The sequence below is a fragment of the Panthera onca genome, chromosome A2, assembly GCF_046562875.1.
Source record: "Panthera onca isolate mPanOnc1 chromosome A2, mPanOnc1 haplotype 2, whole genome shotgun sequence".
Lineage (NCBI taxonomy): Eukaryota > Metazoa > Chordata > Mammalia > Carnivora > Felidae > Panthera > Panthera onca.
Window position 1 is genome coordinate 90,745,033 of NC_138340.1, and position 13,579 is coordinate 90,758,611.

The 13,579-nt window shown below is 37.3% G+C and overlaps 1 protein-coding gene across 1 annotated transcript in view; it reads right to left on the reverse strand.

The window, feature by feature from the left end:
• The window catches only part of ELAPOR2 (endosome-lysosome associated apoptosis and autophagy regulator family member 2), a 175,837-nt gene that overhangs the window by 11,769 nt on the left and 150,489 nt on the right, over positions 1-13,579 (reverse strand). The window contains exons 19-21 of the mRNA XM_060632367.3: positions 9,162-9,288; positions 3,912-4,090; positions 2,802-2,967 (exon numbers count right to left, since the gene is read on the reverse strand). Of these exons, the coding sequence (XP_060488350.1) occupies positions 2,802-2,967; positions 3,912-4,090; positions 9,162-9,288 (472 nt within the window). The remainder of the gene's footprint in view (positions 1-2,801; positions 2,968-3,911; positions 4,091-9,161; positions 9,289-13,579) is intronic.

Consider the following 13,579-nt stretch of genomic DNA (forward strand, 5'->3'; position numbering starts at 1 on the left):
CACTGTATGTACCTTCAGGACTGTACTTCTTGTGCAGAATCCAGGTATTAATTTCTCTCCTAAAAACATGGTGGCTTGATTTGTACCCTAGGAATGGTTCTAAGTGGTCATAATTCAATTATTTGTGGAAATAGCCCTAATATATCATTAACCCTTAAACAATTCCAAGTATTTTCAAAATGAGACTACTGTTGGGTATTTAGAGGTATCTGAAGGGATAACTGATGTTACTCACCTTCACCCTAAAGGCAGGTATTCAATTAGAAAAGGTGGTATGAAATTTGTCTCTGACTTTAGCTGAAATAATGAATGACACTATCTCAGCCTCTGATGACATTCATGTCAACATCAACTCACTATTCAAACACTATTATGGATGAAATAATTGACCTAAACGTCACCCTTCAGGGCCAAGACAAAGTCTGTGAAGTCCCTCATACATTCTGTGGTGTCTGGATTGTCATCATCCTAGATCAAAAAGATAGTAACCACTTGGTTGAATATACTACTCACCAAGTTCCTCTGCCATGGTCATGTAGACAAAAGTGGGAGCTTTATTGGATCCTGCAAATTTTTGAAAACGTCTGTGACTCTCTTCCACATGAATCTTATGGAAGAAAGATCCCGGTGCCAATGGAAAGAACGCAGGCTGAGCAGAAAGGTCAATAGAGGGACTTAAAGAGAAAGCTGCCTGGCTTTCTAAGGTGGACCCTCATGGTTTATGCGATTTAATCAGCTAGTTGGATCTGGGACCCTGGGTGTATGTTTGAAGCTAACAATGAAGGTTCATCTCATCTTGCTGTCTGGTGTCCTAACAGTAGTAGCTTTATTTAAATGCTATATGCAGTAAAGTGACCAGATTGAAACCCAGCCTTGGTCAATCAGATTAAAAAGAGTGGTGGATACAGTGCTATACTAATGGGAAAACTGATCAGGAGCCAAGATGGTATAGAAATGAGGTTTGAAGGGGCACCTGGGGGGCTGTCGATGAAGCATCTGACTTTGGCTCAGGACATGATTTCACAGTTAGTGAGTTTGAGCCCAGTGTCGGGCTCTGTGCTGACAGCTCAGAGCTTGGAGCCTGCTTCAGATTCTGTGTCTCCATCTCTCTCTGCCCCTCCCCCACTCATGCTTGCTCTCTGTCTGTGTGTCTCTCTTTCAAAAATAAATAAACATTATAAAAATTTTAAAGGAAAAGAAATGAGGTTTGGATATTTTGGGGAGACAATTCTCCATGGTTCTTCTGGATTTCTTTACATCTTATGAGCAAGGCAGTGATTTCTCTTTATTCAAGATTATCTCTTTAAGGATCTTGGTATAGAAAGCAACCTTGGAAGTTAAAGATACTATATTTTTCCGGAGCAGATGTCAGGAAATCTTGTCTCCCTCTGGATCAATGAACACACATACTACCTGTCTAGAATAATAACAATAATAACTCTCTTTGGAGCAAAGAATAGGCATGCTAACTGCACATTCTAAAATAGCCAAGTAGCCAAAGCTTCGACTTGCTTTGCTGTAATGCAAGCCATTGAGTGTGCAAGGGACATTTGTTCCTGTTCACATAGCCCTGAGAAAAGTAGGATTTGGGGAACTGGTATAAATTCTGACACCCTGGCTAATGCTTCTGCTGTAAGTGCTGAGCAGTCCTTTGTCTCTGACCAGGAGCTTCATGTCTTCCAAACTGGCCAAGAAACAGTGGCAGGCTTATTTGATTTTTTTTGCAAGCAGGGCAACATCTCATCTCTTAATACTAACTGTTCATTTGTTATTCCATAGCAATAGCATCCTTCTTAAGGTACCACATTGAAAAAAAAAAGTTAATCATTAGCAGAAAGTAAATATGGCTCATTCATTTTATTTTTAAATGATACCTTGTAATATATTTACATACTTAAATGAGAGTAAAAGGAAATAGTTATTAAAACATTCTCAATAAATGTAATCTTTTGTCACTTGTCCTTCCTGCTGAAAATTATTTGAAACACATTTTCTTTCCTCTATTTCATTCTATCTTTAATGCTGAGGGGGTAAACTGCTAACTTCTCATATTTTAGGTCAATGGTAAAGAATGTCAATAAAATGTATTTACAAGCAACCTTTAAGGCTTAATAATGTTAATCTGTTTGGACACAGTAATCATTTCAAACCTGACAAATGTGATGGCATCTGATAAGGTACCTTTAATACCTCAACAGTTTATATAACTTTGGCCTTTTCAATGTGAAAACACCTTGTGACCAAATTAAAAAAAAAAGTAAGATCTTTAATTAACCTAAGACTTTTAAAATTAGAAAAGAATACATTATCTTTGTGAAAATCCAAAAAGTACAAAAATACACCATTTCAAAACTTAAAGATTCCAATTAGTTTAAGACTCCCCAAAGCAGCCACTGTTAATGGTTTGATAGGTGAAGACTAACTTAAATGAATATTTAATTACTGTGATCGTCCATGTGTTGTTTTACTTTACTTATCTTGGACCTATTAGCAGATATATCAATCTTCACAGCTGCACAGTTGTATAGTATTCCATTACTTTGTATATGGAAATTCCTTATCTACTCCTTATTCATGGTGTGTAAGGTTGTTTCTGCTTTGTTAACCAGAAAAAAAAACAATGCTGCAGTGAATATTCTTATGTTTATATCCTGGTGTACTTCTAGTGGTATTTCTGTTGGATAACCAACCATGGAGAAAGAGCCAGACCAAATGACAGGGTTGTATGAATGCTACTACTAAGTTAATAAGCCCCTCATCAATAAATGCACAGTCATACCAGCTTACAATTCTGCTCTCACCTTTGTTGCCAAGGATTTGAGTTTTCCCAGCAGTGACTGTTTATTGGAATATACAACTTCTTCCTCATTATCTTCTCCTTCCATGATAGCACAACTGTCTGCAGCTGGGAGTTCACACTCCTTTGAGTTAGTTGTCATCACTAACTTGGAATATTTGTACTCCAGTCTAAGTAGTGATAAATAAAGTGGCTGATTAATATAAATTAATACTCATTTTAGGTGGTCATAAACCAGCTCATTAAATGCTCTTGTAGTATAGTTGCTCTATTGCTAACAAATTTCCCTCGCCTATAGCTAAAGCACTATGTGTTCTCATTTACCTACCATCCATGCACAAATCTTTTCCAGGATTTCAGAGAATAATGAGAATAATGGCAGTACAGTTAAAGTTATCAATTAACTCACATTGATTAACCTGTCCAATTATGAAGAACTTTTGAAAAACAGAGAGAAACCTTGACATCTGAATGCATTTTCTTAATGTAGAAATATTTGGAAGCTAACTCACTATATAATTTTCCAAAGTTTAGTTCATACGAATGAAAATACCATAGGTAAGTGATTTGGTCTTTATTGTTTCTCTATACAACTCATTCCTTTCTATTTACTACCTTATAACAGATCAATATACATTCAGAAAATAGACTCAATATTCAACTCTACATTCTTGGAGTATTGGAGTAAACAGAGGTCATATCTGCCTATAAACTTGGTCTATTTCTTTGCAAGTATCTTTCCACAAGAAACTGAAAAAGAAAACAGTGGAGCAAGAAGACACAATGTTGTCATGAAAAGAAAAATAGAGGCAGAGAGAGACAACTTAACTTCTGATCTCAGCTCTGCTCCCATCTACCTGAGCAAACAAGAGCCTCCATTGCTCTCTGTTTTATACAGATAGGTCTAATTCAATAACCTCTAACATTCTATAATCTATTACCAGAATAATAATCATTTCCATTTCTTTTCTTAAAGGCCTTTCCTGTAACTCCTTCACTGGGAGAAAGTTCTTGTCTCTCTGAAAGAAACTACTGGATGTAACCATAATTAGGTCTACATTTTTCACAAGAAATCCTTCAGTTCTTACATGGTCACTCCAATGAGGTTACTTACTTCCGATTCTTTTTCCAGAAGTAGCAAGTTAGAGCCACCAGCAAAACCGCAGTGAAAGCTCCCACACCTGCTCCCACTTTCAGCCAAAAGTCAACGGTTTCGCAGGTTGACAACTTTTTCTCAGGCAAAGAAATTCCTTTAATGCACCATTTAGGTTCATTCCATACATACAAGGTTTCCTTTAAAAACACACATAGACAGATGACATGTGAAATGAGATTCAGAAGGAGAAGGGTTCTGCTCTTTATTCATAGTAAGCATAGAGGATCATTCAGCACTCAGCTAGTAGAAGCTTCAGAAAGACAAGAAAGACAGGGAATGAATAAGAAAATAATGAACAAAAATACAACAAAACCAAATAAAAACATGGGTCACCAGATCAGAAGGCTGGGTACATGTTGAGGAGGTTGAATAAAAATGACTCTATTTGGACACAGTATTTGTGCTTTTTTCCTCAAACTTCTTATGATCCCTGACTTCTGAGTCATCTTTTTAAATGACAACTTAGGTTGTCTAATACAGGTAACTGGAACGGGTTTCATCCACCTATGATGTTAGTCCAGTTCCTCCAACAAGCGTCTCCCCTGAGAAAAAGAGAAAAATTCAGGACCCAGGACATGTAGGCACACCAGGACTGGCAGGCTTTGGTGACTGGTGTTGGGGGAGTCACACAGACTACACCCTTCTTTCCCATGCATTATTCTGGTTCACCTCCCACAGTAGGTCCTTATTCTTATGCTCCCAAAGTAGAGGACTCAGTGTTGTTAGGGCAATGTTTTTCAAACTGCAACTTGCAACTGACTAGTGAATAACAAAATCAATATACTGAATAGCAATCAGGAATTTCTTTATGAATAGATCAAATAACACTAACCAGAGCCAAAATTAGAATACAGTGCATGCTTCCTTTTATACTTCAACGAATACAATGACCAGCAGCAACTTGCATGATGATTATATTCACTGACATTAAATGACATAGAACACTCAATTTTTTGACCATTGTGTCTGACTAAATATTCTGGTATTTGATGGTCACTTGAACAACACCCTAACAGAAGGATAACACCATGATGTGTAATTTCATTCTACATGCACGCAGGTTTCTGCAATGACACAAAGAACAGGAGAACCATATTTACTTTAAGGAAAAGTTTCAACCAAGTTCTGGATAAAAATTCTCAGCATGTTTTTTAGAAAGGACATTAGTAATTGAAATTTTTTTTTACTGCATGACAACTGTAACATTTTCATTAAATTTAATGTAAATAAACTACATTTCAAAGGGGTCACATTATTTTTATAAGAATGATGAGGTGAGAAATGAGGGGCATGTTCAATCAAATTCAAATGCTGCATCTCTAAGTGTAAATAATGACAATAAAAAGAAAGCTGTTAACTCTGGTCAGCCAATGATGACTTCATTGGAAATACATTCTAACAAAAATTTTTGCCAGTGAAAATGCTAAAGCTCTAATGTCTAATGATAGTCTTATAGCCGAAATGTTAAAATTTCAAATTAAAAAGATCTTTGTAAACCCAGAATACTTAAGTTTTCAATAAACTCCTCAAATTGTTAAAGAAAAAAAAAAAAAAGATCAAGCTACTGGCACAATTCCTCAGTCATCTGTAACTATTAATTAGAATGCCTTATCCCTTCATTCGGTCACGTCATTGGCAGAGGAGAAAATGGCTGACACTGCAGCTGAAAAATTTATTCTTCCAGCATGCTGGGATATTTTGTGAACAGAGTGAGATAAATTTGATGATAAACTTAAAAATATCCCTCTTAGTGATAACACAGTATCTCTTCAAATCTTTACTACTGGATGACATTTGGAAGTAATGCTTACTACATACTGAGAAGCTGGTACAGATTTCTCAGATCCAATCTGATAAGAGCATTTCTTCCCCGAGTTGTGCCACTCTCAGAGTTTACAACAACTCTAAGTGGGTACTTGCTGCAGTGTGTAAATGTAACTTCATACACATCTGGATTCAATAAATTTACAGAATTGGGAACATATGCTCTCCATCAATACAGAGTGAAAAACTGCAAAGGATGGAGCGGGAAATGGGACAGAAACACAGTCCAATTACTAAAAACTGAAATGATACCCACAGCACTATTTTGCAATCACTGTTTTTTTCTATCATAAGGCTGTTGCCACCCAAAGAAATCCACCCTTGCTCATGAACATGCCGTAGTACCTGCCCCCTTACCTGCAGCTTCACTTTCTGGGGGTTCACTTGGGAAGCAGATGACCCTCCTGATAGATCATCAGAAGGTCAATACTAGCCGAACAGTACATCATGATGCCTATGTCATCCACCTCACTTCATCTCATCACCCAGGCATTTTATCATCTCACCTCATCACAAGGAGGGGGAGCTTAGTGCGGTTAAGATATTTTGAGAGAGAGACCACATTCACTTAACCTTTATTACCGCAGATTGTTACCTTTAACTGTGCCTAATTTATAAATTAAACTTAATCATAGGTATGTATGTACGTATGTATAAGGAAAAGCAAGGTATATATATAGTGTTCGGTACCATCCATGGTTTCAGGCATTCACAGGGCGGTTGGGTACATATCCTTCATGGGGGAAGGCGGGACTACCATAACGGAAAACAGGGAAAGCTGTCATTAGTATAATATAAAGCTCACTGAATGGCAGACTTTTTAAAATATTTTATTCAGAGACTGGCAGTAAATACCCACTTCCTGTGTCATACCCATTTGTTTTACTGTCTCAATGGAATACACTAAGGTGCATGAGCTTAAGTGTGGCATTTATATTTTTCTAACTGAAGCCCAATCTCCTATGGCAAATATTTTCAAACTTGACATCTAAGTCTAACAGAAAGGTGTATTTAACCAATTTTGCAGTTTCTCAAGTTACATTTGAAATTTGGAGAGGGAAATTATATATTTCAATATGATTAACACATGAAAGTGTTCCAAAAGTTTATTTTTAGGACAAAAACAAATATCTAAAAACAATCACCTTGCAACTATGTGTTCGTAACATTCTTATAGCATGCTGAACAGAAGTGCTTTTTTTTTTTTAAATAAGGAAAGTTTGAATGAAATTAGAGAAACTGTTGTAATCTCATGGTCTTAAACTTTTAATCATTACTTTCTGGAAGAGAAATGTTGAATATTAAAGAATATTTAGAAAAGAGGTCATCCGACTTTTCAAAGCCCTGGAGTTGAACTTGGTGGCCAAAGAAGGGAATGCATTTGTTTTTTATTTATTCTTTAAAAAATAAGTGTATCGGGGCGCCTGGTGGCTCAGTCAGTTGAGTGTCCGACTTTGGCTCAGGTCATGATCTCATAGTCTGTGAGTTCAAGCCCCGCGTTGGGCTCTGTGCTGACAGCTCAGAGCCTGGAGCCTGCTTCAGATTCTGTGTCTCCCTCTCTCTCTGCCCCTTCCCTGCTCATGCTCTGTGTCTCTATGACACAAAAATAAATAAAAACGTTAAAAATTTTTTTTAAATAAGTGTATCAATTTTTGAGAAATGGTAAAAAAGAATTTCCACTGTGAGACATAAAAAGTATATTATCATTATTATGAGGACTACAAAGAAACCATTTTTTTTTGTAAGCTAAGAATTTCCATCCTTGACCCACTTAAAAATGTTAAAAAGAAACTGGCTGAACAGTGTACTACATGCATGAGCAGCATGGTCTCTGTGTGCTCCAAACTGGAATGAGCTATCCAGAGGCAAGCACACTTGATGAATTAAATAAAACATTCCTAATTTTTGTTTTAGTGTTGCCCATCTGGGAACTTTTCCTGTTCTGTATTAAATCATTTGATGAAAACACATTTTATATTAACTTTACGCTTAGACTTTATCATAAAATATGAAAATAGGTACTGTACCATGAAATTTAATTTCATTTTTAGGCATATTGCTAAGTGTCTGAGTTGGTGTTTGTGTACTACATTTGCTGTACAATGTATTTCTTACTACAGGTTCACTTCCTAAATTAAAGTTAGAAAAATCCCTAGAGGGGAACACTAGTGCTCCTAATACTCTGAATGCAGGAGATTAGGTAGAGCATTCTGATTTCTTCCTGCACTCCTGCCCCCCGACCAGCCAGTGACACGCTCCTCTACATGTTCCTGGACCACACAGCGCTCGCTCCTTGATCCCCTTATGCAGTGAGCACTCCAGCATGCTCCCCACTCCAGGTGACCTGAGCAACAGTCCTAGCCCATCTGTGTTCCAGATTTTCAGAAATCCTATCAGAATCTGATTCTCTGATGCCAATTCCCCAATAAGGTTACCACCCCCAGTAGTGATTTAATATCATTTGTGCATTTTTATTGTTAGTTCAATAGACTTCAGACAGGTTGAAGGGGTAAGTCATCTTGAAGGAAGAAAAGCTTGTGTTTTTCCTATGGCACTACTCAAAGCTAGTGCAGTGAAATAAGCATGCTCAAACACTACTAGCAGAAGCGCAAAATGATACGACCAGATCACGTTAGTAATATGTATCAAGAACCTTAAAAATGTCCATTGCCTTAGATCCAATTAATCTCTTCTTTATGATAAATTCTAAGGAAAGAATCAAATTTCCAACTAGGGTGTTCCTTACAGAGTTATTTACAAAAATACAGTTTTCAATTTTTCTCAAATGTCCATCGGGGGTTTTATTAAATCCCAAATTGTCTCTATAATAGAATATTTGTCAATCACTAAAAATCACGTTTTCAAAAAATTTAATGACAAGAGAAATATATTAAATGGAAAAAGGAAATAAAAAATATAGAGTGGAGAATCCCAACTTTATTTTAAAAAACACATTAGCAAAGATATGATTGCGCAGAAAATACAGAGTAGGATCTTGCTTTTATTATGTGTGTACATGCTTTATTTACTCTTTAGATATGCTTCTTGTAGTGAATCACTTATATCACCCATGTCTTAATTATACCTATAACTGCATTATATAAATCACATCTTCGTTTGATATTTTTATAAACCAGATAAACACCATAGCCTACAACTCCTTTGCATGATTTATTTTTCCCAATGCCAGTGCATACCTTCAGCTACCCCCGCATATGGGAGTTTACATACTAAATTTGATTTTAAATGCATATTAATGCAACATTAAGTTAACTATAAGCTTTAGCCATGGTTTTGAACCTGAGTTTCTAGGATCTGAGTGATGCCAGACTTGTCTATTTTTCTTCAATCACATAGCTCTGTGTAGGTAGATATGACACTTACCTGAAATCCTCTCTTACAGGCTCCCTCAATCTCATGGAAGTCATGTTCTGTGCACAGAGGGCAAGCTTCAGCACTCTCCCACAGAAAATAGAATGTACACCCATCACAGGTGCCTGCTGGGCACTTGCTGAAATAAAAAATGAAATGACAGCTCTTATATTCAGCCAAGTCCAATAAACATTGGAGTGCCTACTGCATACCGGAAAGCAATGTGTGGGTGCAAAACCACAACTCCACACCTATTAGGATAGCTACAATCAAAAAGACAGGCAATAACGAGTTGCAAAAATGTTAAGAAATTAGAACCTATATACACTGCTAATGGGACTGTAAAGAGAGACAAGTGCTTTGTAATAAGGTGGCAGTTCTTCAGACCATTACAAACAGTTACCACATGATCCAGTAATTACGCTTCTAGATAAAAATCCAAGAGAAATAAAAACGTTTATCCACACAAAAACCTGTACATGAATGTTCATAACTGCATTATTCTTAACAGCCCAAAGGTGGAAACAACTCAAATGTCCTTCAGCAGATGAAGAGATAAACAAATGTGATATTACCATTCTATGGGAAATTACTAGGCCATAAAAAGGAATGCAGAAGTAATACATGCCCCAACTTGGATGAACCTCAAAAATATACTAAGTAAAAGAAGCCTATCAAAAGTTATATGTATTTGGGGCACTTGAGTGGCTCAGTAGGTTAAGCGTCCAACTCTTAATTGCGGCTCAGGTCATGATCTCACTGTTCATTAGTTCAAGCCCTTCCTTGAGCCCCACATCAGGTTCTGTGCTGACCATGCGGAGCCTGCTTGAGAGTCTATCTTTTCCTCTCTCTGTCCCTCTCCTGCTTGCTCTGTCTCAAAATAAATAAGCTTTAAAAAAATTCTATATATTAAATGATGCTATTTTTATAGAAGTCCAAAATAAGAAAATCCACAGCAATAGTAAGTTAGTGGTAAGCTTGGAGTATGGAAGGGAGCTAAGGTAAAGAGAAGCAATAGCCAAAGGGTATAGGTCTTTTTAAGGTGATGAAAAAGCTCTAAAAATGACTATAGTGATGGCTACATATATCTATGAATATACTAATAACCACTGGCTTGCCTGTTTTAAATGGGCAAACTGTATGGCACGGGAATTTTGTCTCTCTAAAGCTCCTTTTTTTAATTTAAAGGAGACAGATATAATGACACAAAAGTTCTGGGAGAACTTCTTGGTGGAAGGCATGCCTAAGACAAGTCTAGAATATCCAATAGGAGTTAGCCAGAAGAGAAAGGAAGAAAGTAAAGGAATGCCTGCCAGAGGGATGAAATGGTAGACGGATTGGAAGGGAATTCCAAGCTGGTCATGATCACAATGGCTTCAAGAGCAGGACAGTGCGTGGGCACAAGGCATACAGGCAAGAACTAGGTGGTGGATGGAGGTGCCATTTCTGTTTGAAGTAATGTGTTTAGGCAAAGGTTTCAGGGAAAAGAATGATGAACTAGACCATGGTCTCGACAGTGCTGTGGGGTGGGGTGGGCGGGGGCGGGAGGGGGGGGTGGGACATGAAAACAAAACAACCTGAAGTGAAAAGACAAACAAAACAACTACCAGATCGACACACAGCTGAAGGATGGAAATGACTGTGCACTCCTGGTTTGCCTCAGCCAGACGATGACTTCTTTCAAGAGGCAGTTACTGTCACCACCCGGTGATGACGCAGGGGCCTTAGACACAGGTGCAGGATCGCACTGAACCAACCACCAGGCAGGGCTGGAATGGAGACTTTTTGAAACTGCTTGCTGGTGGGTGGGCCTATTATATCAGTTTGCCTCCTTCCTTTTAGGGACAGATAAACACAGCATGGATAAAATTAAACTGCTTTTACTGTGTGGAGAATCCTTATTGACTGAAGCAGGAAGTTATGTGGAAAGGTTCTGGTGGGAATGGCTGTTTTGTTCATGAATTAATTAAAATGGGGAGAACACTATTCCCTTCATTTGTCTACTATACTTCCCTTAAATTAAGTGTGCAAATTCAGGGCAGTGCCCTGAAAACCTCCTTTAGACCTTTGTTGCTGCTGAGTACAGGTGTCCTGAAACACCTAGGGCAAAAGATAGACACACAATCATAGGGAGAACCCCAAAACACCCCTTCTTAAGTTTTAACTTCAGATGCCTTTCTGATGATAGGCAATCCAAAACTGTAATTTTCGGTCTACCAGCGAAGTAAAATTCCATACCCTCAGTATATATTCTCAGGATACTCTACAATATGAACCCTGACACAGAAGTCTACAATACCTAAAAATGGACTACGTTTTTAGAGGCCTATCCTTCCAAATGCTTGCATGCTGTAGACCAAGTCAACGTGGTGAGATGTAAATAAAAGCATGATTCTGTGTAACGTGCTTCAGAAAGAGAGGCCTGGTACTATGAGAGCTAAGAACAATGATGAAGGGGGACGCTTTGGAAAAATGGCTTAACTCTTACCTGCCTTGATTTGTTTGTAAAAGGGAGTAAAGTATATTCAGACCAAGAAACAAAAAGAGATTTAAAAAAAAAATGGTAAGTACAAGAGATGAAAATCATGCCACTAAAAAAAATGATCCCTACTTCCCATCAGTAAAACCAACTCAACATTGCACTTCTGAAAAAAATTGGGTAACCTATTAGAAATGTTTTTCAAGAACACAATTATTATTTGCATAACAATGAGCTGAAACTTTAAAGGTAATTAACTTTTTTGATCATTTAGCAAAAAGTACCAAAATACTTTCCTGCTCAATTCTCTCCTTCCCAAATTATTTTGTTTTATCTTTCCCACACAGAGACATTTTCAAGGGTGGTGAGGGCTGTTTATCTTGGGAAAATAAAATAATAAGTTTGGTAAAATTCGAGAAAAAAAACTGAACAAATAAAAAAGAAAAGGGGAAAATTAATCAAAGTTGCAAAGAGCTCTGCAGAGAAAACCTGGGTTACAGGTGTGGCTGGACTTGCAAGTGATTTTGTGTTTTTCCACAAGTGATTCGGCCCCTCCCCCATGCTGTTTCAGATCTGTAATTTATCAGAAATGAGATGTCTGTTCCACTGCCTTCACTGGGTTGTTATAAAGGACAAAATGAGAGAACAATTTGGGAAAGTTTAAAGTACTGCAAAATATAAAAGACTATTAACAATTCACATCACTTTCTATAGAACTGGGAGAAGTACAGAATTGGGGGAAGAAATCAAGACATTGATATAACTTATAAAGCTGCCATTAGGTGTCAAAATACTGCAATGATTCAGTGCCTTTCCCCGGTAGACTCCACTTTTTAAAATATATTCTTAGGTTAAAAGCAGTTTAGTTTAGAATCAATTCTTCAATTCTTTGAACCCAACGAATCATTTACAATGTGGAACATCCAAATTTGATTCTTTGTTATAAACGTTAAGTTCCACAGTTGAATCAGCCCTTCCCTGTGAAATGACAAGGATGTAGGAAGCAGTACTAATTTCAATAGTGCTTATATATAAAAGGAAAATAGGGAAAAAAAAGATGCAAGAGTATATATATATTTTTTTCTTCTACTAAGAACAAAAAAGCAAGTAGTAAGATAGACAAACACTTTAATGCCAAATATGTGAAACCTGTTTCCCTTTGATGACCTGTGCCACCACTATCTCTACCCCCTACCCCCTGGCCTTGTAAAGGTGTCACTAATTGTGCTTCTTTTATAATTTTTGATCCACAAGATCACCATAGAAACCAGAGAGAAGATGTCTAAAGAGCCAGTACATAATCCTGGAAAGCTGGGGTATGCAAGGCTAGAATTCCACAAGATGACCCCAGGGCTGTGAACTCTAGGTAGAGAAACCACCATCAACACAAAGGATAACCAGTGCATCCTAATTTGGTTTTACTGTTAAACGAGGAAGACTTTCCAGTTTCCTTATTTTGCTCTGGAACTGCCTTACCACTGCGGATAGCACTGGCCATGTGTAAGAATTCAGGTGAATCTTTTTTTTTTAAGTAAGTGATGTCTTAGATTCTAAATTGGATACATTTTCTGGGGGTAAAGTGGACTGAGCTATGAGTTATTAGCATCCTCTAAATGAATCATCTTACCTAAAGCAGGGTCTACTTGGTTCATCTACTAATTCATGGACAGTAATCTTAATTTCTTATGAACTATTACAACCCAATACTCAAACTATTGCTAATTGTTTAGACAGTTGATAAAGCAGTATAAACTTGTTTTTGCCTGAACTTTATGCAAACTCCAAAGTTAAAATAAATTCATGTACAGTGTAAGTATGTTTCTATCCCTCGTACAGTGGGTCTCAGGAGACTGGGGGGAAAGGCCATAGTCTTATATGCCTAGAACTTTTCTCATTTGGTGTCAGAGCACTAATGTTACTCAGACGCTTTCATGTGAGGCTTTTCTGGGTT